This window comes from Pelophylax lessonae (genome assembly GCF_965119305.1).
Source record: "Pelophylax lessonae genome assembly, chromosome: 3".
NCBI lineage: Eukaryota > Metazoa > Chordata > Amphibia > Anura > Ranidae > Pelophylax > Pelophylax lessonae.
In genome coordinates this window covers 637,068,113-637,090,404 of record NC_138770.1, presented here as the reverse complement: position 1 = coordinate 637,090,404, position 22,292 = coordinate 637,068,113, and the positions used below count along the sequence as shown (strand labels likewise).

At 42.5% G+C, this 22,292-nt stretch overlaps 1 protein-coding gene across 1 annotated transcript in view; it reads right to left on the bottom strand.

The window, feature by feature from the left end:
* Positions 1–22,292, bottom strand: part of DYNC2LI1 (dynein cytoplasmic 2 light intermediate chain 1) — a 103,192-nt gene that overhangs the window by 33,640 nt on the left and 47,260 nt on the right. Inside the window, exons 7-9 of the mRNA XM_082249842.1 lie at positions 21,068–21,136; positions 18,881–18,958; positions 10,040–10,116 (exon numbers count right to left, since the gene is read on the bottom strand). Of these exons, the coding sequence (XP_082105968.1) occupies positions 10,040–10,116; positions 18,881–18,958; positions 21,068–21,136 (224 nt within the window). The remainder of the gene's footprint in view (positions 1–10,039; positions 10,117–18,880; positions 18,959–21,067; positions 21,137–22,292) is intronic.

Here is a 22,292-nt window from a genome sequence, read left to right as displayed (position 1 = left end):
ATCAGTGCTATACATATGCACTGTTACTGCAAAAATGACACTGGGAGGGAAGGGGTTAACTGTATTGGAGAGGGAGGGGTTAAGTGTGTCCTAGGGGCGTGTTTCTAACTGTAAAGGGACATGGCTATTGGTGTAAAAACAAAGATCAACGGTCCTACATAGTAGAACCGTCTGATCTTCATTTTTACACCAGGGAGAATGACGGGCGGCTTGTTTACATAAGCCGCTTCGCCTTTCTCCCTTCACCGGAGCGATCGGAGTGTGACCGGCGGACAATCGAGTCCGCCGGTCAAACGCACTGACTTGTCAGTGAACGAGCCCGGGCGGGCGCACGCCTCGGCGGGCGCGCGCCTGCCCGCAATTGGCTCACAAGTCAGTGACAGGCGAGTGACGTACCCCTACGTCACTCTGCCTGGCCGGGGCTGACCGCCGCAGTATATAGTCGTGCGGCGGTCGGCAACCGGTTAATGTGCATAAAAACTCACTGAAACGTGCATGAAAAATGATGTAAACTCATGTTCCTGCAAGTGAAATCTGCGCCGTTTTCCCATCAGCTTTCATGCATGTATTGTGTGAACGAGCCTTTAACGGGATGGGGCTAGGAGGTCTGTTTCAGCAATACAGATTTTTACCATTCCACAAGTGCTACAAAAAAAAACCATAAGCAATAAATACTAAAATAATAGAGATGAACCGACATTTCTGCAGCCAAAACAGATCGGGCAAAAATGGGGTTTTCTGCATTTTGCCGATAGAGAAAAAGGTGCCAAAAATGGTGACAAAAACGCATGCGATTTTGCTATGATTTTACTGTGCTTATGATGAGTTTTTCATAGGTCATGTGACTTAAAAATAGCATTAAAATCGTAACACATAGCAAGATTTTTAACACCACAACGGAAGAACAGCGGATCAGTGTACTGACATACATAGAATTTAAAGGGATGCATTTTTCTTCAGCTTTTCTTGCGCTAAAGATGGCAATCATGGGCCACAATAAATTCATATTTATTTAAACTCATGATATTATAAAAAATATAAAATATTATTAAAAAAATATAATAATAATAATATATATATATATATATATATATATATATATATATATACATACACACACACACACACACACAGTATCTCACAAAAGTGAGTAAACCCCTTACATTTTTGTAAATATTTTATTATATCTTTTCATGTGACAACACTGAAGAAATGACACTTTGCTACAATGTAAAGTAGTGAGTGTACAGCTTGTATAACAGTGTAAATGTGCTGTTCCCTCAAAATAATGCAACACACAGCCATTAATGTCTAAACCGCTGGCAACAAAAGTGAGTACACCCCTAAGTCAAAATGTTCAAATTGGGCCCAAAGAATATTTTGTGCGATCACCATTATTTTCCAGCACTGCCTTAACCCTCTTGGGCATGGAGTTCACAGGAGCTTCACAGGTTGCCACTGGAGTCATCTTCCACTCCTCTATGGCGACGGTCTTAGCCACCATTCTGCAGCTCAGTTTCAGGGCCTTGGGTAATCTTCTTATAGCCTAGGCCATCTTTATGTAGAGCAACTAATCTTTTTTTCAGATCTTCAGAGAGAGTTCTTTGCCATGAGGTGCCATGTTGAACTTCCAGTGACCAGTATGGGAGAGTGAGAGCGATAACACCAAATTTACCACATCTGCTCCCCATTCGCACCTGAGACCTTGTTACACTAACGAGTCATATGATACCAGGGAGGGAAAATGGCTTATTGGGCCCAATTTGGACATTTTCACTTAGGGGTGTACTCACTTTTGTTGCCAGCAGTTTAGACATTAATGGCTGTGTTTTGAGTTATTTTGAGGGGACAGCAAATTTACACTGTTATACAAGCTGTACACTCACTACTTTACATTGTAGCAAAGTGTCATTTCTTCAGTGTTGTAACTTGAAAAGCTATAATAAAATATTTACAAGAATGTGATGGATGTACTCACTTTTGTGAGATACTGTACACATATATATATACATACATACACACACACTACCATTCAAAAGTTTGGGGTCACCTAGACAATTTCATGTTTTCCTTGAAAACTCACACTTATATTCATCAAATGAGTTGCAAATTGAATTGAAAATATAGTCGAGACATTGACGATGTTAGAAATAATGATTTTTATTTGAAATAATAATTTTGTCCTTTAAACTTTGCTTTCATCAAAGAATTCTCCATTTCCAGCAATTACAGCCTTGCAGACCTTTGGTATTCTAGCTGTCAATTTGGTGAGGTGATCTGAAGAAATTTCACCCCACGCTTCCTGAAGCACCTCCCACAAGTTGGATTGGCTTGATGGGCACTTCTTACATACCATACGTTCAAGCTGCTTCAACAGCTCAAAAGGGTTGAGATCTAGTGACTGCGCTGGCAACTCCATTACAGACAGAATACCAGCTGACTGCCTCTTCCCTAAATAGTTCTTGCATAGTTTGGAGGTGTGCTTTGGGTTGATGTCCTGTTGTAGAAGGAAATTGGCTCCAATCAAGCGCTGTCCACAGGGTATGGCATGGCGTTGCAAAATGGAGTGATAGCCTTCCTTATTCAAAATCCCGTTTACCTTGTACAAATCTCCCACTTTACCAGCATCAAAGCAGCCCCAGACCATCACATTACTTCCACCATGCTAGACAGATGGTGTCAGGCACTCCTCCAGCATCTGTTCATTTGTTCTGCGTCTCACAAATGTTCTTCTGTGTGATCCAAACACCTCAAACTTAGATTTGTCTGTCCATAACACTTTTTTTCAATCTTCCTCTGTCCAATGTCTGTGTTCTTTTGCCCATCTTAATCTTTATCTTTGCCACTCTGCCTAGAAGGCCAGCATCCCGGAGTCGCCTCTTCACTGTGGACGTTGAGACTGGCATTTTACAGGTACCATTTAATGAAGCTGCCAGTTGAGGACCTGTGAGGCGTCTATTTCTCAAACTAGAGACTCTAATGTACTTCTCCTCTTGCTTAGTTGTGCATCGGGCCCTCCCACTTCTCTTTCTATTCTGGTTAGAGCCCGTTTGTGCTGTTCTCTGAAGGGAGTAGTACACATTGTTATAGGAAATCTTAAGTGTCTTTGGCAATTTCTTGCATGGAATAGTCTTCATTTCTCAGAACAAGAATAGACTGTTGAGTTTCAGAAGAAAGTTCTCTTTTACTGGCAATTTTGAGAGTATAATCGAACCCACAAATGCAGATGCTCCAGATACTCAACTAGCTCAAAGGAAGGCCAGTTTTATAGCTTTTCTAATCAGCACAACAGTTTTCAGCTGTGCTAACATAATTGCACAAGGGTTTTGTAATCAGCAATTAACCTTTTAACACGATTAGCTAACACAATGTACCATTAGAACACAGGAGTGATGGTTGCTGGAAATGGGCCTCTGCACAGCTATGTAGATATTCCATTAAAAATCAGCAGTTTCCAGCAAGAATAGTCATTTATCACATTAACAATGTAAAGACTGTATTTCTGAATAATTTAATGTTATCTTCATTGAAAAAGAAAAGTGTTTTTTTTTTTAATCAAAAATGAGGACATTTCTAGGTTACCCCATTTTTTAAACAGTAGTGCATATATATATATATATATATATATATATATATATATACACACACCCACGCACACACAGTATATATATATATATATCTATATCATTTTTAGTTTCGGCCAAGTGCATCCTGATTTTTTTGGTTTCGGCACCAAATTATCCTTTCGGTGCATCTCTATAAAAGAACCAACGTGGTCAAGAAAATCCACATTGGAAAGAACCCTCATTCTCCTTTGCCCATTTGTATTCTGTGACTTCCCTTCACTCCATAGCCAATCTTCTGATCTGATATACATTCTTGGCAAACTGAAGGGCATTACATAGAAACATAATGACTGAAGTCAATCCTTTAAAGCTTACCATTCGCCCTTCTCTTAATCCCTTTTCTGTTCCACCAGGCAAACAGGAAAAACACTAAACACGTTAAAGCCTTTTCTCATTGCTCGGCAGATAAAATCCATACCGACTCAGTTGGATTTCCCCAAGACTAAACTTGTAGCCTTCTCAGACCTCCCATTATATGAGAGCTGCCAAACACTTACACATTTAGCTCTGCTGGAGAGAAATCTCAAACCCATTTCTAGTTTGCATTTACTGCTGACATTTGATCACTTTCTTTCGGTGATGTTTAAGTTAAGACCCTGTGCATGACGTCTCATTAAGTAAACAAACTGCCATTAACAGGCAGTTACAGTTTCTAAAAATCGGCTTGGTTGTTGTTGGCAGGGGTTTTTACAATAGCAATTTCAGCATACACATTGTCATCACAAATAATTACATAGTTTACACAAAAATAGAAGATTTTTCAGGAAAGCATTGGGGGTATTTGAAAGACAGAACAGCACTTTGTGCGCAGAGCAGAGATGGAGTCACGCAGCACAAGCTTAAAGTGAAAGTTTGAGTTCTGCTTTAAGAAGGTACAGTCAGCTGAACATAGGAGGACCTCTATAATAACAAAAAACGCAGATTAACAAACATAAGTGGGCAAAGCAGGTCAATGATTGGCTTTGAAAGTTGCAAAGATTTGCCCTTGGGACTTTAAATGAGGTGCGACACGCCCAATAATACAATGTAAAAAGCAAGTTTATTGGAACATACAATGTCAGACAGGTACCATATTATGAAACAGATTTGTGATGTAATACATAGTATATTAATATTCATAGTCAAGTTCAGTATTCCAGAGAGCAATCCATATGAGTTAAAAAAATGTATTCTGGTAAACTGACGCGTTTCGTGAACAACCATTCACTTCCTCAGGGGTTGATGCGATACATTGTTTAAATCTGTTCAAAGAAATCGCATGCTTATGATCCATTGGCTGCTGCTGGGAATGTCTATCCCGAGAACAGTGGACCTAGGATCCACGAGGGCCCGGCAGGACAAACAGGGCCAAACGCAAGCACAGATCAACATAGTGTGGCATCCACAATGATGGCATATTGAAGAAATACTCTGGCAAGAGGCTGCATGATTGGCTTTACTTGTTGCCTGGATTTTATCTTAAAGTGGTAGTAAAGTAGTTTGAGACTTTTACCTATAGGTAAGCATATAATAAGGATTACCTGTAGGTACATTGAATATCTGTTAAACGAAAGCGGTGTTTAGGAGATATTCCCATTGGGTGCAGCTGGTAACGTCACCGGTGCATGTGCTCTGAAGGTCCGGCATACAGAAAGAAGACCGAGTGAAGATGGAAGCCCTGTCAGCGGTGACAAGGTGACACTGTAGGGCTTAAAGTGGAGTTCCACCCTAATTTAATACTTACCTCCATCTTCTCGCTCCGGGTCACCTGAAAAAGAAATGGATAATCGCATATTTTTTTTTTTTTTTACTTACCTCGTAGCGAAGAAAATATACTTACCTTACTTCCTTCTTCCTCCTTCCTCGGCCGCGGCCCGTCGTCACTTCCTGGCTCTGCAATGATTCCTGGGAGCTGAACGTCATCGCTCCCAGGAATCATTGCGCCTGCACCGGCCCCGACGTCAGTTCCGGGTCGCGCACGTCATCCCCTTCTAAACAGCTTCTGGGCATGCCCAGAAGCTGTGGAGGGATGACGCGCGCGACCCGGAAGTGACGGCGGGGCCGGCGCAGGGCATTGTGGGACCGAAGAAGGCGGAAGAAGACGCCGAAGGGGATCTCGCTGGCTTCAAGCTGCCCACATCAGAGATGGCAGCGCTGGACAAGACGTTTTCAAGGTAAGTATTTGTCCTAACAGGTAAGTGCAACCCGGGACAGATCAGAGGCTAGCCATTGTGGAATGTACTAGCCCTGACTGTCCCGGGGGTATTTAAAAAAAAAAAAAAAAATCCAGGGTGGAACTCCGCTTTAATTTTAAGGTAAGTATTTCATATTGTGCTTAGTATGCGATGCATACTAGTATATTATGCCCTTGCCTTTGCAGGGGATTTTTTTTTTTTTTTTTCATTTTGCAAACTGCGGTTTACTACCCCTTTAATGCAGGATTAAACAGTCCTATCTTTTACAACCAAGGAAGCTGCCATCTTAGCCTGCAGTTGCAATGGTGGCACACGTGATTAATTATGACACCAGCTATTTGATGGCCTGACAGTTTCGTTGAAAGCACAAGCAACTGTGACAGTTATTAATTACAGCATGCCTTGCATACAACTGTTTTGGTAAACAGTTGGATTATGGGTTTAGTTCTGCTTAATTTAGATATACAAGTGGAACTAAACTTTGTCTGAGCACCATAAATCCATTTGTAATATTTAAAGCAAACTCCCCATCCACTTCCATGTCTCCATGTTTTATTTTGTTGAGAAATGACTTTGAAAAAAATCACCTAGCATTTCTAGTCATGGCCATCTTGATTAAGGGCAGATGATTCATGTAGCATTAACTTCCTGGAATTTATCTGCCTTTAGCTCAGGCACGCGAGAGGGAGGGTGTGCTTAGCTGAGAAAACTCCTCCTCCAGATGAAAAAAAATGGGATGTAGAACATCATATACACTCACCGGCAACTTTATTAGGTACAACCTGCTAGTACCGGGTTGGACCCCTTTTGCCTTCAGAACTTCATTCATTCTTCCTAGCATAGATTCAACAAGATGTTGGAAACATTCCTCAGAGATTTTGGTCCATAGTGACATGATAGCATCACACAGTTGCTGCAGATTTGTCGGCTGCACATCCATAATGAGAATCTCCCGTTCCACCACATTCCAAAGGCTCTCTATTGGATGAGATGTGGTGAGTGTGGAGGCCATTGGAGTACAGTGACCTCATTGTCATGTTGAAGAAACCAGTTGTGAGATGGTTTGCGCTTTGTGACATGGTGCGTTATCCTGCTGGAAGGAGCCATCAGAAGATGGGGACACTGTAGTCATAAAGAGATGGACATGGTCAGCAACAATACTCAGGTAGGCCGTGGTGTTTAAACGATGCTCAATTGGTACTAAGGGGCCCAAAGTGTGAAAGAAAATATCCCCCACACCATTACACCACCACCAGCCTAAACCCTTGATATAAGGCAGAATGGATCCATGCTTTTATGTTATTTACTCCAAATTCTGACCCTACCATCTGAATGTCACAGCTGAAATTGAGAATCATCAGACCAGGCAAAGTTTTTCCAATATTGTCCAATTTGGGTGAGCCTGTGTGAATTGTAGCCTCAGTTTCCTGTTCTTATCTGACAGGAGTGGCACCTGGTGTGGTCTTCTGCTGCTGTAGTCCATCTGCTTCAAGGTTCAATGTGTTGTGCGTTCAGAGAGTGTTTTCTGCATACCTTGGTTGTAACGAGTGGGTATTTAAAGTTACTTTTCCCTTTCTATCATCTTGAACCAGTCTGCCGAGTCTCCATTGACCTCTGACATCAACAAGGCATTTTTATTCACACATGTGCCGCTCACTGGATATTTTCTCTTTTTCTGACCCTTCTCTGTAAACCTAAGAGATGGTTGTGCATGAAAATCCCAGTAGATCAGCAGTTTTGGAACTACTCAGACCAGCCCACCTGGCACCAACAACAATGCCACGTTCAAAGTCACTTAAATCCCCGTTCTGCTCCATTCTAATGCTCGGTTTGAACTTCAGCAAATAGTCTTCACCATGTCTAGATGCCTAAATGCATTGAGTTGCTGCCAGGTGATTGGCTGATTAGTAATTTGTGTTACCAAGCAATTGAACAGATATACCTAATAAAGTGTCCGGTGAGTGTATATTTATTATTGATGAATCAAAGAGATAGCAAATACTTTCGGGGAAAGAAGGATGAAAAATTTGGCGACCCCAACAATGTCCTTAGGTTTGCAGTACAGGGAGTTTTATCTTTGAAAGGTCTAAAGGGATATTGAGGACACTAAATGCTACCTCACTGGAACTGATGATCATGTAAATGTAGGCAGAATCTCCCACTTAGAATGCTTAGGTAATAATCTGCAGAAAACATTAAAAAGAAAAACTGCAATCTACTGTATATAGCTGACCTAGAGGGAAGTGTATTTGCAGTACACAGTTTCAACTTAATAAAGAGTTTCTTTTTTTTCTAATGCTTACAAATTCATAAACTAATGGGTTGAAGGAAAGAAAATTGCTTGAGGTTTCCCAGCTATGAGAATACAAAGATCACAGCCAGCGGTTATAGCCAAAAAAACAACCCAACAAGCTGGTTGCATTGTCAAATTCAGTACAACCATCCTGCCCACAGATGGATGGAAATTTGGCCAGTTGCTGTTGAACCAGAGGAGGACTGGGCCAGGGGGCAGGGGGGCAATTGCCCCCTGGGCCACTCAGATGCCCCATAAAAACGGTGCAACGCTTCTGCCCCAGACATGCCTAAAGGATTCCTGGTGAAGAGAAGTAAAAAGTCCCCGCCATTGACATACTGAGTGTGGGATGAAGACAAGGACAGTGCGCAGGCCAAACCCCCACCCCCCCCCCCCCCCCCTTCCCAGCATGGATGGTGTAAATGTGTCTGAGCAGAGGCTGGTTCCATGCCCCACTGGGGACTATTCTTCCCCTGGCCAGACCCAACCGAGCTGTCCCAGCTCCCCCCAACCACCCCCGCTTGCCAGGTCAGGAACCCAGATTCAGCTGGTAAGTAGAGAGTATCTGGAGCAGGGCTTCAGCTTGGAATGGGGGTGAGGAGGAGGATCGGAAGAGGGAGAGTGGGAGGGGGGCCGAGTCGCTGCACCATGGGCCTCTGGTTTGTACTTGCCCCCTGGGCCGAAAGTTGCCAGTCTGCTCCTGTCTCGAACTGTCTGAATTTTGACCTGTCTATCACTGGCTTTACTTTGTAAAGATCCCTAGACATTAACTTCCTTAAATTCTGTGACACAAGTTCACTATGTCCTGTGCAGAGGCACTACTGTGTCACACATTTCACAGAGCCTGTCATCTCAGCTACAGAGGTGCAGAGAGGAGGAGTTGCAGGAGGTGGAGTCAGTACAGGAATCACGGGTTGCAGGCAGCAAAGTACCATGGGATATGTAGTACTTAGAAATCAAAAGTAAACAGCAGAGAAGAAGCTGCAAAGCATGCAGGAAATTGTGGAAAGAGATGGCCAGCAGCCAGGCAGCACTCACAGCATGAAAGGAGATTTTTTAAGTAATCTTATAGTGAATTTTCAGATAGAACTATTGCTTGTATTGTCATTACAATGCTGATGTTTCAAAATGAAAGTGTATGCTGTGATTATAGATCTCAATTAATGCCTTCATGACACTTATATTGCAGAGCACACTGCCTGCTGACTTTTTAAATGTTTTTCTCTATCTGAAAATCCACATGGGGCCATACAAAGGATGAGTAACCCTCATCCATCTCATTCAGTTGTGTGTGTTGTAAAATAGACTTAAAGCGCAGGAGATTTAATTACAGGTTCTATTAGTGCCGGTTCACACTTATGCGATGCGGGAAGGCTGCGAATTCGCAGCCTGTTCCCGCATCGCAAACGCACCCTTGGCAGTTCACACTGCCATATGCGATATGCTGGGGGTGTCAATGAAATGTTAACGACACCCCCAGTTTGATCGCATATCACAGTGCGATCTTTACAGTTCGCACAGGATGGATCGCACAAGTGTGAACCACTGTGCGATCCGATCCTGATGCGGCTAAAAAAAGGGTCATGTGCGACTTTGCTGCGGGTGCAGTGCGAATTTAGCCATACAAATTGTATGGCTGAATTCGCACCGCACAGCCGATCGCATGTAATGAAGGAGTAGTGCGCTCCGATATTACATGCGATCGCCGCAGCCGCAATAGTGTGAACCGGCACTTAAGGCTTTTTTTAAAAAAAAAACACCATTAAACAGTCTATATTCCCTATCTGCTGGATGTAAGTGGTATATATAAAATATTTATAGGCAGTATCTCATATCCACCTGGCCAAAATACAAATACATATCAAATAATATAAATACGAAAAAAAAACTACAAACACCACTTGTACGTGTTGGAAATAACTTTTTTGAATATTTTACTTCTATACCTTTTATCTTGTCCAAATGCCAAGTGATTCACAAACAAACGCATCACTCCTTTATGGGTTTCAGACTTGCTTGTGAACTGAAAAAGAATAGATATCATTCTGTGAGAGACATAAAAGTCAAGTTGCAGCCAAACTATTTCTTTATCGTACATCACAGGACACAGAGCAACCATAATAATTACTATCTGGGTTATACGCCACCTATAGGTGAATGGACACTGGCAACTAAAAAGACAGGAAGTCCCCCTCTATGTAACCGCTCCCATACAGGAAGTACCTCCGTTTTTACGCCAGTGTCTTAGAGGTGATGGTAATGGTTGGAGAAGCTCTCCATATTTTAAGGTTATGCTACAGTCCCGGAGAAGATCTTGAAGGATCCCAAAGGGATTGGTAATCAGATCCACCTGAAAGTGGAAGGCTAAAAGGATGGTACCTGAGCCTCGGTAGAGGAAGACTGCAAGGTATGTGACCCTCTTAGGCGCTGGACCCTGGGATCCGGACCCTTGGTAAGACTGACTCAGAAGACTGATAAGGCTGAAATCTGACCTTTAATTGTGTCTAAGGCTAGCTTCATATCTACCCCTACTTGCAAGAAAGCTATAGTTCTCCCGATGATATATTTGCTGGGATGCCACTTCCTGGCCTTACACCAGGAAATATAAGACTTCCAGACTCTATAATAAATGTTCCTAGAGACTGGTTTCCTAGCACTTATCACAGTAGAGACTTCAGAACCAGATATACCCCGCTCCCTCAAAATCCAGGCTTCAAAAGCCAAACCATCAAATTTAACGATTGTAAAGCAGGGTGGAATATCGGACCCTGAGAGAGCAGGTCAGGGCGTAGTGAGATAAAGGGGGATGTAGTGCATGCATTTAAGGTCTATTTGAAGATGTCAGCTCAGATTCGAAAAAGACCGATTTTTTTGTTCGTGTTGCCAGAAGGGCCCAGGAAAGGGCAGGCAGCATCTAGGTCTACGATTTCTCAGTGGATTTGCCATGTTATTATCCAGGCATATGGTTTAAAGGGGAAGGTTCCACCTTTTCGGGTAAAGGCACACTCTACCAGAAGAGTAGGTGCTTCATGGGCAGTTGGCCATCAGGCTTCTTTGTCTCAGATTTGCAGGGTCACTACTTGGTCTTCAGAACATACATTCACTAGATTTTATCAGGTGGATGTTAGGGCCCAGGAGGATTCTGCATTTGGCCACAGTGTGCTGCAGGCAGCTATGTAGATCTTTTTCAGTCTGATGGCGGTTTTCGTATTCAGTGTCCCCCTCCCCTCAAGTGCATTGCTTTGGGATGTTCCAGATAGTAATTATTATGGCTGCTCTGTGTCCCATGATGTACGATAAAGAAAATTGGATTTTTCCTAGAGCTTACTTGCAAAATCCTTTTCTTGGAGTACATCACAGGACACAGAGGTCTCTCCCCTCTTGTCTGGGAAGTTTATTGCTTGCTAGAAAACTGAGGTACTTCCTGTATGGGAGGGGTTATATAGAGGGGGTGTCCATTCACCTATAGGTGGCGTATAACCCAGATAGTAATTATTATGGCTGCTCTGTGCCCCATCATGTACCCAAGAAAAGGATTTAAAAGTAAGCTGTAGTAAAAATCTATTATTTTCTTTTTTTTACTAAGGTCCCAAGATCCAGGCCCAGAAATTGTGGCATAACGTCAGCGCTTAATCCTGCCCCAGTGTATTTTGCACAAAGACATGTCTTCAGAGGGCATTTAGAATGTTCCAAATGCCCTCTGAGGACGCGCTTTTGCACAAAATTTATTAGAGCAGGATTACGCGTTGACATCATGCCGCCACTTCCGAGCCTGGATCTGGCGGCCATTCTAGTAAGTAGATTGTTACATTGTGTTTAAACACTTCTGTGATGGTCATGTGGCTGTTTTTGTTCTATGTGGATAATAAACTTCAATAAACGACTACACTGGAGACTTTATCCATATGGTACGGAGGTGCCCAAAACTTCATAGATATTGGACGCAAATGGTAAACACTGTTCCATTAGTCTCTCAAGTTCCTATAACTACTGATCCCTTGATATGCCTATTGGGCAGCTTGGATCCTGAGATATATTCTTCAGGAACATACCTGATGATCCAATGCCTTCTATACCTAGCTAGAAAGAGGATAGCCAGATTTCGGAGGAGTCCCTCCACCCCTACTGTTAAACAATGGATTGAATATGTCAACTCCATATTATTGAGAGAACACCTAGCCTATAGACACCGCAATGCAAAGCGTAGTTTCACCTGGTCTGGCACAGTTGGCTGGACTCACCAGCATTGGCTCCTCCTCAAATGGTAATGGATAGATTACTGCAATTATAAATAAAGGTGTCTACAACTTGCCTAGTTTTCGTGAACCCAGCCGTAAGAACACCGGTTGGTTTACACTTTCTTTTATCTCTCTAGAAGTTTGTTCACACAAAAAAAAAGTATTACCCACGTCATGACCCAGTCATATATGTCTATGTAGTAGCTACTTACCATTTGTATTCTCTAGTCATGAGGACTCCCCAAGAGCACTGGTCTATGCTGTGGAATGAGTAGTAGTAATGATATACCTAATTTATCTCACTGTTTTGATTCTCATAAGCTTATGTATGTTCTTCATGTGGTAACTTATGCTGAAAGTATATTTTTGTATTGATTTTTTATTATCAACAAAAGTTTGGATTTAACCACTTGCCGACTGCCGCACGATTATTTACGTCAGCAGTCAGCCCCTCACAGGCAGAGCGACGTAGGGCTACGTCGCTAGCCTGTAAGGGTTTTGGGAGTGAGCGCGCGCCGCCAGATGCGCGCTCCCGCTCCCGCTCGGTCACCGACCCCCCCGCGCGTGTGCCCGGCGGACCCAATGTCCGCCGGGCACTCGCGATCGTCCGTGACAGCGGGAGAAAGGCAGGCGGCTAGTGTTAGCAAAGCCGCCTGTCAGTTCTCCCTGTGTATGAATGGTGATCAAACGGTTCTACTATGTAGGACCGTTGATCACTGTTCTTACACAGCAAGCCACAGCCAATCACAGTTAGAAACACGCCCCTAGGGACAAACTTAACCCCTCCCTCTCCAATACAGTTAACTCCTTCACTGCCAGTGTCATTTTTACAGTAACAGTGCATATGTATAGCACTGATTACTGCAGTAATGTCACTGGTACCCCCAAAAAAGTGTCAAAAATGTCAGTCAAGGGTCCGATCTGTCCGCCCCAATGTCGCAGTACCGCAAAAAAAAAAAAAAAAATCGCAGATCGCTGCCATTACGCGTTAAAAAAAAAACAACAAAAATGACAAAAATCTTTCCCTTTGTTAGTAAACTCAATAACTTTTGCGCAAACCAATCAAAATACGCTTTTTGCAATTTTTTTTACCAAACATATGGTAAAAAAAAAAATTGGCCTAAAATGTTAAAACATTTTGATTTTTACATTTTTTCTTTAGGGAATTTCATATAAAAAAATGTGAAAAATATTGTTATTTTTGCTAAACTGACGCTCTTTTTTTGTTTATAGCGCATGATCAAAAAAAAAAAAAAAAATCGCACAGGTGATCAAATACCACCAAAAGAAAGCTCTGTTTGTGAGAAAAAAGGACGCCAGATTTGTTTAGGTACAGCGTCGCACGACCGCGCAATTGTCCGTTAAAGTCACGCAGTGCCGAATCGCAAAATAGGCCCTGGTCAGGAAGGGGGTAAAATCTTCTGGGGCTTAAGTGGTTAAAAAAAATAAAAATAAATAAAAAAAAAAAGACGACTACACTATACGAGACCCCTCCAGTGAGGCTCCATGCAGCCCCTGTGTGCACAGCGTGACGCCCTCTATTGCTAGACATCGGTATCACCGGACACCTGTAGAGCACTATAATAATAATGGATGGTCAAGCATGAGAGGCTGGGAAGTTCTTTGTTATTGAATCGCTGTCGGCTGATACATATGCAGCACAGAATCTGGTGAGTGCGGGGTCATCACTGAGCACAAGCGGTCTTGTGTTGTGAATTAAGGTGGAAGCCTTTCTTGGACACCAGAGGACACTACTCTAAATACATAGTATACACTGCTCAAAAAAATCAAATAACTTTGAAAACACATCAGATCTCAATGGGGAAAAATATCATGCTAGATGTCTATACTGATATGGACTGGGTAATGTGTTATGAAACAAAAGGATATCACATTTTTTAAAAAAAATGAAAATTATCAACCCAGAGAGGGCTGAAGTCAAAGAAATCCCGAAAATCAAAGTGAAAAAATGATCCAGCAGGCTAGCTCATTTTGCTATAAATTCATTGCAGCAACTCAAAATGGTACTCGGTAGTTTGTATGGCTTCCACATGCTTGTATGCATGCCTGACAACGTCAGGGCATGCTTCTTTTGAGACGACAGATGGTGTCCTGGGGTATTTAGTCCCAGATCTGGACCAGGGCATCACTGAGCTCCTGAACAGACTGAGGTGCAACCTGGTGGCGTCAGATGGACTAGAGGTGTTCTATTGGATTTAGGTCAGGCGAGCGTGGGTGCCATTCAATGGTATCAATTCCATCAGCAGCCAGGAACTGGCTGCATACTCTCGCCACAATAGGCCAGGCATTGTCGTGCACCAGGAGGAACCCAGGACCCACTGCACCAGCGTAGGGTCTGACAATGGGTCCAATCTCTAAAGACAATACCTAATGGCAGTCAGGGTGCCATTGTCCAGCCTGTAGAGGGGTCTGTGCGACCCTTCATGGATATGCCTCCCCAGACGGTCACTGACCCACCACCAAACCAGTCTTGCTGAACAATGTTACACACAGCATATCGTTCTTGATGGCTTCTCCAGACCCTTTCAGGTCAGTCACATGTGCTCAGGGTGAACCTGCTCTCCTCTGTGAAAAGCACAAGGCGCCAATGGCAGACCTGCCAATTCTGGTGTTCAATGGCAAATGCCAATCGAGCTACACGGTGCCGGGCAGTGAGCACAGGGCCCACTAAAGAATGTTGGGACCTCAAGCCACACTCATGAAGTCTGTTTCTGATTGTTTGGTCAGATACATTTACACCAGTGGCCTGCTGAAGGTCATTTTGTAGGGCTCTGGCAGTGTGCCATCCTGAAGGAGCTGGAATGCCTGTGCTACCTCTATAGGGTCCAGATATTGCCTCATGCTACCAGTAGGGACACTGACCCTAGCCAAATGCAAAACTAATTAAAAACAGTAAAAAAAAATTAAAAAATAAAAATTCTGTGGCCTCCACCTGAAAAACTATTCTGTTTTGGAGGTCATCTCTGTTGCCAATCTAGTGCCTTTGTTTATTTTTATTAACAACAAAGCAGCTGAAACTGATTAACAACCCCCTCTGCTACTTAACTGACCAGATCAATATCCCAGGAGTTTAATTGACTTGATGCTATACTCTGATTAAAAAGTGTTCCTTTATTTTTTTGAGCCGTGTACTTTCACAATTGGGACTTTACTACCTATAATAGTTACTAGGGTTGTATTGACTATTTAATGTGACTTATGTATTTATATCCCGAGGTATTCTTTATCTATTAGGCGCTGCATATTTAGATCTGTGTTTTTTTTTGGGGAGTAGTGTATATAGACCTTCTGCTAGCTGCCTTTATACACTTCTAGTGCAGACTCTGTCCTTTTTTATTTTTATTTTAGTGTGGGGAATTCCATTTTTATTACATAAATTCACTTTCTCAGTGGATGCTACCGAGAAGATGTGAATCAGCTTGAGTAAAAATGCAGTATCTCAGGAAGGAAAACACCAAGGGCGGCTGCCCCAAGAACCATGGTGGGAGACCAAGAACCCAAAGAGATAGAAGAGGGCCCCAAGGATGGCATAAGGCAACATTTGGAGCTGGAATACTCTCTTGGTGTCCTAACTGGAGCTCTGATACTTTTAAGGTATCTTCTTTGGCTAAACAAATATATCACCTTTTGTCGCCTTGTGCCATCCTTGGGGCCCTCTTCTATCTCTTTGGGTTCTTGGTCTTCCCCATGGTTCCCAATGCAGAAGTCCTTGCTGTTTTCCCACCTGAAATGCATCATTTTTACTCTCAAACCTAACACCCTTGGATAAGTATATTTTTTTATTTATTTTTTAATAAACAAAAAGAGACTGTATTTTCAGGAGAGTTCAATCACATTTGAGAATTACAGTCACATGGCTAAAGTGCCTTAGGGCTCTTTCACACGGCCGCTTCGTGTGTCCGCAAATCATCCTATTTTTTTGCGGATGATTTGCGGACATAATGTAAGTGAATGGCACTGCGGATGTCAGCGGAATACCATCCGCTGACATCCGATTCTCCTCCTTTCAGTTCTGTTCCGTTTTTTGGAACGGAACAGAACCCTATTTTTTCATCCGTGTAAAAAACGGAAAGGAAGGAAAATCGGATGTCAGCGGTGTCATCCGCTGACATCCGCAATGCCATATACTTACATTATGTCCGCATATCATCCGCAAACGGATGGGATGATATGCGGGCACACGGAGCGGATGACACAAATGTCATCCGCTCCGTGAAAAAAAAAGTCCCGCAGCGGACTAAAGCAGCGGAGCGGCCGTGTGAAAGAAGCCTTAGGCTGGTATAAAAGTTTTCTGAACTGAACCTGTTTTCTGAAAACCTCTTGGAAGTTTTACATATTTATCATTTACTTTTTATATATATTGAATTAGGCATTTGTTTCATCAGTATTGGATCATCCCTTTGAATTGTATAGGATTGTTGCAGTAAACCTCATTATGGGACTTTTACATGGCAACTAATACATCAAACAATGTATTAGAATAAAATATACATTTTTATTAGAAAAGAAAAAAAGGAAAATTCTTAAAAAAGTCCTCACAAGGCTTAATGTTTGAAAATAAGGAATCACACAGACGGAAATTGTAACATAATTCATAAAAGGAGTGGGGATACCCAATATCACGAGTAACCGTACATTCCCAAATTTTGGTAACAGTATTGCATGGAAGAAGAGTAATCCAACGCCTTTTCGAGTAGCTTCATCACGGATATCAATCACTACTCTAAAAATGAAAAAATGTACAAAAATATACGTTCCACATCGAATAAACCATAGTGCAACAAAATTTGTTTACAATCTATACTTACAAACATAGAAAGTCTGTCAGTTTCCCTGTAGAGCTGAATAGTTGTTGAGCTATTCCCCCCCCCCCCTTTACTGACATGAGCCTTTCATTCGATCCAGTGCTGTGCACGTCTATAGCTCTTCACTCTCCTCACTTCCGGATCTTACTGGCTTTTCTGGGGCACTGGGAGCCATGGCCCCCACTGGAGTCAATCAATGCCAGTGATGACAGTGCAGGGGCTCAGGAGGGAGCAAGCACAAGTGCCCCCATGGGAAGTGGCTTCCCGCTAGGGCACTGGACATAGAGGAGGAACCAGAAGCACTGGCGGGGAACCCGAAAAGAGGAGGTTTAGGGCCGCTCTGTGCAATTCCAGTATAGAAATGTTTGTTATTTTAAAAATTAAAAAAATACATTTACAGCCGCTTTGAAAAAAAAAAAAAAAAACCTGGAAGCTGATTGGTTTCTATACAGAGCTGCACCAGATTTTGCATTTTCTAGTTTTAGTAAATCAACCCCATTATGTGTATTGGTCCAGTAAGTGCAGGGACTAGAAATTCTGCACTCATATTAAGATGTACTGGTGATCAATGAGCATGTATTAGTGATACCCATTAACCACTTGCCGTCTGCTTACATGGACACTACTGCGGCAAAGTGGTCTGTTATCGTCTGGCGACGTAGGTCTACGTCGCCAAACACTCCCCCTTCTCGGCGGCGCGCGCGCGCCGCCGGAGGCTCGCTCCCGCTGTATTCAGTCACAGCGGGAGTCGGGCCAGGGGAGGAGCGGCGGCGATCGCCGCTGCTCTTGCCCGATCGTCGGGGATCTAGTGTGGAGATCCGCCTGCTTGTGTAAACACAAGCGGGCGGATCTCCTAAGGGACAGACAGGGTCAGATTGCAGGGTTCAGCATAGCTGAACCCTGGATCTGTCCTTGTGTCACACAGTCACCTCCCCCCACACACGTCAGTAAGCACCAGGCATACATTAACCCCTCCCTCTCCAATAAAATTAACCCCTTCCCTGCCAGTGTCATTTTTACAGTAACAGTGCATATATATAGCACTGATTACTGCAGTAATGTCACTGGTACCCCCAAAAGTGTCAAAAATGTCAGTCAAGGGTCCTATCTGTTCGCCGCAATGTCGCAGTCCCGCAAAAAAAAATATAAATCGCAGATCGCCGCCATTACTCGTTAAAAAAAAAAAAACACCAAAAATGACAGAAATCTTTCCCTTAGTTAGTAAACGCAATAACTTTTGCGCAAACCAATCAAAATACGCTTATTGTGATTTTTTTTTGTAACAAACATAGGTAGCAGAAAACAAATTGGCCAAAAATTTAAAAAAATTTTGATTTTTACATTTTTTTGGGGGGGAATTTCATATAAAAAAATTTGAAAAATATTGTTGCTTTTTCAAAATTTACGCTCTTTTTTTGTTTATAGCGCAAAAAGTAAAAATCGCACAGGTGATCAAATACCACTAAAAGAAAGCTCTGTTTGTGGGAAAAAAAGGACGTAAATTTCGTTTGGGTATGGCGTCGCACGACCGCGCAATTGTCAGTTAAAGTTGCACAGCGCCGAATCGCAATAAGTGGCCCAGACGTAAGACAGCAAAATCCTCTAGTGGTAAAGTGGTTAAAGTGACATACGCTAGGGACTGTCTGATAAATAATTGCTTTTTTTCTAAGAACCAAATTATCTAACATTTTCTTAAATCTGTAAGACAGTTTACAATACAAACCAAAAGAGATGCTCCATAAAAGTGTGATACAAATCGAAGAGTTTTGCATATCATTTTTCGTTTTTCAGATTCAAAATCCTAAAATGAGAAGATAATAAGCAGTTAGACCATTGAAAAAACCCAAATTCATATAAAAAGTCGATGGCAAGCTTTACTTTACTTTAAATAATGAAACAAGGGGAACAAGTGTCAGCAGGACAGGAAGACACAGAAAGCTCTGAACCTTCAAAAGGCTCTGAACCTTCTCCATTCCTCAACAGAAAGTGTTGCTGATCCCTCTGTACCATAATTTCATGTCTTGGTAACATACTGTCACTGGGCCGGGAAAAGGAGGAGGAAAATAAAGCAATCAGAACCAGATGCTAAATAAGCTTAATACATCTCTTTGTGTGGCCAAATGTCTATTAAAGTTTGTGAGGTGTGTCTGAAAAGTTTGGTGAATGTTATCAGAAAACAAGCAAATAACCTTTATTGGCCTTCAAAACAATCGCCATCCTTCACAACACTCCCTTGGCAATGTTCATAATGCTTCTGAAGACTGTCAGCAAAGACAGCTTTAGGAATCAATCGCAGAACCGCTGTCACACATTCTTGAATTGCCGCCACGTCCACAAAACGTGCGCCTTTCATGACGCTCTTATAGCAGAGAAAAATAAATAAGTCTGGAAGATGGCCTTCGAATGCCGCTTGGAATCCGGATTGAACTGGTAGCACCAGGTCTCATCCCTCGAAACGCGTTAGCCTTCAAGAATCTAAGGAACTACTCATCCTCGGATATCTTTACTGAGGACTGCGTTCCTTTTGTGACATGCTTTTAACAAGAACTCGTTTGTGAGTATTTTTAATCCTATTTTTTAAATAAACCATCTAAATGATAATGCACTAGGCCGGTGCGCCCTTTTGTTTGTTTGTTGTTACAGTGTTTCCAGACTTCCCTGGTCGTGTAAGGGGCAGCAAGACCGTAGCATTTTTCCTGGGTTGACGTGTCCACAGCTACAGAAATACTCTTAATACCTTAATAAGGTGGACTAAAGTTCACACCACTCCGAGCGCAGGTCACGGGTACTTTGCACCAAAAAACTGTATGTACTGTTGATGATGGTTTCCAGACACATGGTAATGAAATCTCCAGGGGTTTCAATCCATTTTGCTTTCTGTTCCTCTGTCAGCTTGTGCGGCACAAACCTGGAACAGATCTTCTGCTTACCCAAATCTTCTCGGATGATGGTGCGAACTGTGCCTTGCTAATGCCCAATTCCCTTGCCTTTAATCGCAGTCAGTCACCGATCTCGTGCCAGCATTTGTCACACTCCCTCCATATTGTCTGGGGTTCTGCTAGTTGACGACCGACCCGAATGTGGCTCATCCTTAGGAGTTTACATCCCGTCACAAAAGCGCTTGAACCAGTTGTAAACACATTTTCTGTTCACGGCTCCCGGCCTGTACACTAGCATCAACATTTCATGCGTCTCCGTCACTGTTTTCCCCAGTTTGTAGCAGAATTTGATTTTCACTTGTTGATCCATTGCACTGTGACCCTACCTCTCACACTGACTACACAGCGGGTTTGCCCTGACAGTCATGTGCACTCCATTCGAAGAAGGCGAATGTCAATGTAACCTGGCCCATGTTGCTGTTGAGATATCGGACCATTCACCAAGCTTTTTAGACACACCTCGTATGTATAACTAAAACTTTTGTAACTCTTTTAAATAGAATATGGAAGGGTTAAAATCCCCGCCAGGTTATTTTTTTTCCATCTGTGTACCATTAGGGAGATTTACCTTCAATTCCTGTTCTAAAAACAAAATGGGAAGTGAGAGAGCATCTCGAAAAGCGAGTGGTATACCCCTCTTAAGCTGATCGAACACTGATTGAAATTCAGCTGGTCTCTGCTGGAGCAGCCAAATTCCGATCAGTGTGTGGGCTCCCCCACTTGACAGATTGTTTCATTGACTTCTGTCGAAGAGATATGTTGAAAAATTATCTGTCAATCAATGGCTGCATCCGCTGATTGGTGTATTCTGACAGTGATGGCTTATGTTTTCAGAATACAATGTCCTGGTCGGGGGAAAGATTCCTCCAGTTACCTCATTTGTGTGAATGGAGGAATTTTAATTTTTAATGTTTGTGGCCAGCATTAGACAATACTTATCACAGCATCTCACACTATAGTACGAAGCTTACCTGAAATAAATCATATTTGCTTCCGATAATTAGTAAAGGCAATGGAAATGGATCAATCAATTCTCTGTCCTGTTTGATTTAAAAAATATATATAAATAAATAAAAGTCATGGGAGCCGACAGCATAAAATCAACCAGTTCAACTGCAAGATAAGGTTTCAAAAGCAGCTTCAAGAAACAAGTAGAATCTATCAGTCATCTATTAAAGAGGAAGTAAACCCTCCTCTACAACTTGTACCTATATGTAAGCCTATGATAAGGCTTACCTATAGGTACTATAAATATCTCCTAATCATGTACCGTTTAGGAGATATTTACCTTACATGCAGCCAGTGACGTCACTGGCACATGCGCTCTGAAGGAACGGCCGCGGGTGCCGTTTCTTCAGAGCCCCGTGCCGTGACTGTGGGCTCCCGCGCGTGCGCGGGAGTGACGTCACCGCGGCTCCGGCCAATCAGATGGCCGGATGCCGCGATCCCGGAAGACGGGCGGCTGGACATGTCGCCCGTCATACAGATGAGCGGGCGGCACGCCGGGGGCTCGTTCTAAGGTAAATATTTCATAATGAGCTAGTATGCGATGCATACTAGCTCATTATGTGTTTCTCTTACAGGTTTCCAAAAAAAAAAAAGCTTTACGAGTTTACAACCTCTTTAAGTTGTGGTAACATTAGAATGTCTGTTTAATTGATCTTAAAGGCAATCTGTCAGAAGTCTGACCAATATATACTGAGAATATAATGAACAACGGCTCAAACTAAGTTTACATTCAGGGAAAATGCAGATAATAACTAGGTTACATAGTTGGTAAAGTTGTAAAAACACACCAGTCCATCGAGGTCACCCTGTGTGGGTATATTATGTCTCTACCACTTTCTATATAGTCAGGTCCATAAATATTGTGACATCGACACAATTCTAATCTTTTTGGCTCTATACACCACCACAATGGATTTGAAATGAAACAAACAAGATGTGCTTTAACTGCAGACTTTAATTTTAGGGTATTTACATCAGGTGAACGGTGTAGGAATTACAACAGTTTGTATATGTGCCTCCCACTTTTTAAGGGACCAAAAGTAATGGGACAATTGGCTGCTCAGCTGTTCCATGGTCAGATGTGTGTTATTCCCTCATTATCCCATTTACAAGGAGCAGATAAAAGGTCCAGAGTTAATTTCAAGTGTGCTATTTACACATGGAATCTGTTGCTGTCAACTCTCAATA